The 2,988-nt window shown below is 43.7% G+C and overlaps 1 protein-coding gene across 1 annotated transcript in view; it reads right to left on the bottom strand.

Annotated features, from left to right (window-relative positions):
* Window positions 1-2,662, bottom strand: part of LOC113813001 (extracellular serine/threonine protein CG31145) — a 24,922-nt gene extending 22,260 nt beyond the window's left edge. The window contains exons 1-3 of the mRNA XM_070130147.1: window positions 2,475-2,662; window positions 1,632-1,923; window positions 945-1,069 (exon numbers count right to left, since the gene is read on the bottom strand). Of these exons, the coding sequence (XP_069986248.1) occupies window positions 945-1,069; window positions 1,632-1,923; window positions 2,475-2,662 (605 nt within the window). The remainder of the gene's footprint in view (window positions 1-944; window positions 1,070-1,631; window positions 1,924-2,474) is intronic.
* Window positions 2,663-2,988: the final 326 nt, after the last annotated feature.

The following is a 2,988-nucleotide window of genomic DNA, read 5'->3' as shown; positions in this document are numbered from 1 at the left end:
ATAAATTGACGCCGGCCTTGCTTCAGAACACGGAGTATACGCTCGGCCGTGCTTCAGAACACGAAATTGACGCCGGTCTTGCTTCAGATTACGAAATTAACTTCGGCCGAGCTTCTGAACACGGAATATACTCACAGCCGTGCTTCAGAACAATAAATTGACGCCAGCCGTGCTTCAGAACACGAAATTGACGCCGGCCTTGCTTCAGACCACGGAATTTCATCCCGTTCGTGCTTCAGAACACGCAATATACTCTCGGCCGTCCTTCAGAACACCCAGACACTCTTCACAACACGTAAAACAACTTCGGCCGTGCTTGAGAACACGGAATACAACCTCCCAAGCCCGTCCCACTCCGAGCGAAGACCCCGCCGTGCTTCAGACCCTAATTGGCCTGTCCTGTAACCCGCGACACGTCCTGTTTACAAAGGATTCGGCCAAAGACAGTCCGGCCATCGCGCATCCGAAGGGCCGTCTCCAGATGAACCAAGAAGAGCCTACTTCCTTCTCTCCCAAGACAACGGCAGCTTAAGCTTTCAAGGGCGGTTATGTTACGAGTCCCAAGTTACAGGGAACCCGTTTAAGTCTGAACCTGAACCGCAATTAAGTCAAGCGTCCGTTACAAAGAAGAGAAAAGAAAGAAAAAAATAGAAAAAAAGGAAGGAAGGAAGAATAAAAAAGACAGAAAAAAAGTGTTTCTGGTGATATTGTACTGAATAACGATGTGTCTTTATCATCATAATTGCTTAAGGTAATCTTAATAACAAAAAGAAAAGCAATCAATTAATGTCCATAATTATAATCTCCAAAATGATAACTAATACACTGCTATCAATTCTTCTGGTGATCAATATCATTATTTTTACAAACCTAACACCGATTTTCCGGCACTCTTATCCTTTTGTTCGACCTGTTGGTGTCAGCTCATAATAATACAACAATACACTTGACCTCCAAAATTATGCACATTGCCTACCACTAAAATATGAACCCCGCTGGTACTTGTAATTTGCTTGGAAAGCCACTTATGGGAATGAATGTACGTAATAAAGGCTACAAAGCTACGGCACTGTACACCAAAATATTTTACAAATCGTGACTCCAGGTCATTTTCAGTCATTCAGTCTCAGTAATAATCATATAATCACTTTTCGTTCAAATGAGTTCTCTTTTAAGAACGTAAATAAAACTATTTAAAAACACCCGAAAAATTCATATTATTTGTACTGATTGCAGTAAAAAGGGATTTAGATAAAATACCAAACCCTAAACACATGATAAATAAATAAAACATAATACACAATGCGTTACTGCGTAAACGCCGTTCGTGAAACAGGTTTAAAACATGAAAGGAACAACTCGAAAATGCGATAACGTAATAGCCTAAGAAAAGAAAAACCGATACGTGTAAAAAGCTGTATGTAATCTCCCCGATTTCTGCCGCACATGACCTCGCCTTAAATCTGCCCCGAAAGACTTAAGACCAGAGGAAGGGTCAGCATAAAGGAACGAATTCGGATCTACCCATCTCTCTATCTACATGAAATCACTGCTTCTCATGCAGAATATCTTAAAATTCCATTTGCGAGTTCCGCAAATGGAATTCTTATAATTCTTCTGAATCAGCTTACGTATTCCTCGAAATGGCCGCCTCGGTGTGTATTCGGGGAAAACTTCCGCGACTGAATTAGTAACTCCGCGTCAGAGACTGTAGGAGCCACGCCGGCTGCTAACTGAACTTCGAGTGCCGGTCTGTGGCACTGGATTCCCGCGGTGTCAGCAGTATTTTTGAGTGAACCAATGGCAATGTTTTCATTGAACTCTATAGATCGCGCACAGATGCAAAGGATATACCAGGGGTGGCCAACCTTTTGTGAGATACGATCTACTTTTTCTACAGTTACCCTGATGCGATCTACCAGCCTAAGATTCAAACATATTCCATAAATGTAACTAACAGTGTAACAGCTTAATCAGGTTTAATAGAAACCAGCTATCCCCTTCCTGTACGAACGCGTGCGGTTCCTGTCCACTGGTCGGGTTCCGCCAATCCCCCGGGCTCAAAGGCTGCATGATAACACAGGAGTAGTCTGTCTTTATAAATAATTGTATGTTGTTCAGACACGTCCATCATTATAAATATAACTTATTCCCAGAAAAAAATAATAATCCAAGTATCATGAGTACTTGGATATGCTATTGCAGCTTTTTGCATGACAACTTCTGAAGGACGAACTGTTAACAGGTACAATAGTGTGATCGACTTAAAACAGGCTTGCGATCGACCAGTCCATCGCAATCGACTAGTTGGCCACCCCCAGCATATACTATCATCATCCGCACAAATACTATTATAATCATCACCATCAATATCATTACCTTCAATATACTTATACACACTTCCATTCCACACACACACACGCACACGCAATCGCAGACCAGCCACATGACACTGATTCCCACATAGAGAAAACCGGGTCCGGCAGCCTCCGCGCACTCCAGCGGGTCCGGAGGCGGCAACACAAGCCCTGAAGAGCTGGCCTTGCAGAGCAGGAAGGGCAGCGCAGTGGCGTCTAGTCCCGCTATCCCATCGCAGCTGCTCGCTACCTGGCTGGCTACCTGGACGACGACCTGTTGCACTTTTTCGGGCGACCTGAGTCATCGACCTTCGATCACTGACCACTGCCTGCGCTTGTTGCTTGGTATTTACCGTTATCTACTGGTTTGGTGAGCTACATAGTGAAGCATTATTCCCAAGGTATAGAATAGCAACAACGCTAATCCATAATGTTCCTATTACCATAATTCCGGCACAGCTGACTAGCAATGTAGCCTTTATCACAACACTAATCTAAATAACCAGTTAACATACGACCACGAGTTGCAGATGCCATTAGCGTCTTGTGCCGAAGCCATAAAACTGCAGTGGTTCTCACCGTAATGTTGATGCGGGCATTCCTTATCTGAGTGCCACCTATTTCTTGTTAG

Source organism: Penaeus vannamei, chromosome 15, assembly GCF_042767895.1.
Source record: "Penaeus vannamei isolate JL-2024 chromosome 15, ASM4276789v1, whole genome shotgun sequence".
In the NCBI taxonomy this organism is placed as follows: Eukaryota; Metazoa; Arthropoda; class Malacostraca; order Decapoda; family Penaeidae; genus Penaeus; species Penaeus vannamei.
This window is presented reverse-complemented; position numbering and strand designations above follow the sequence as displayed.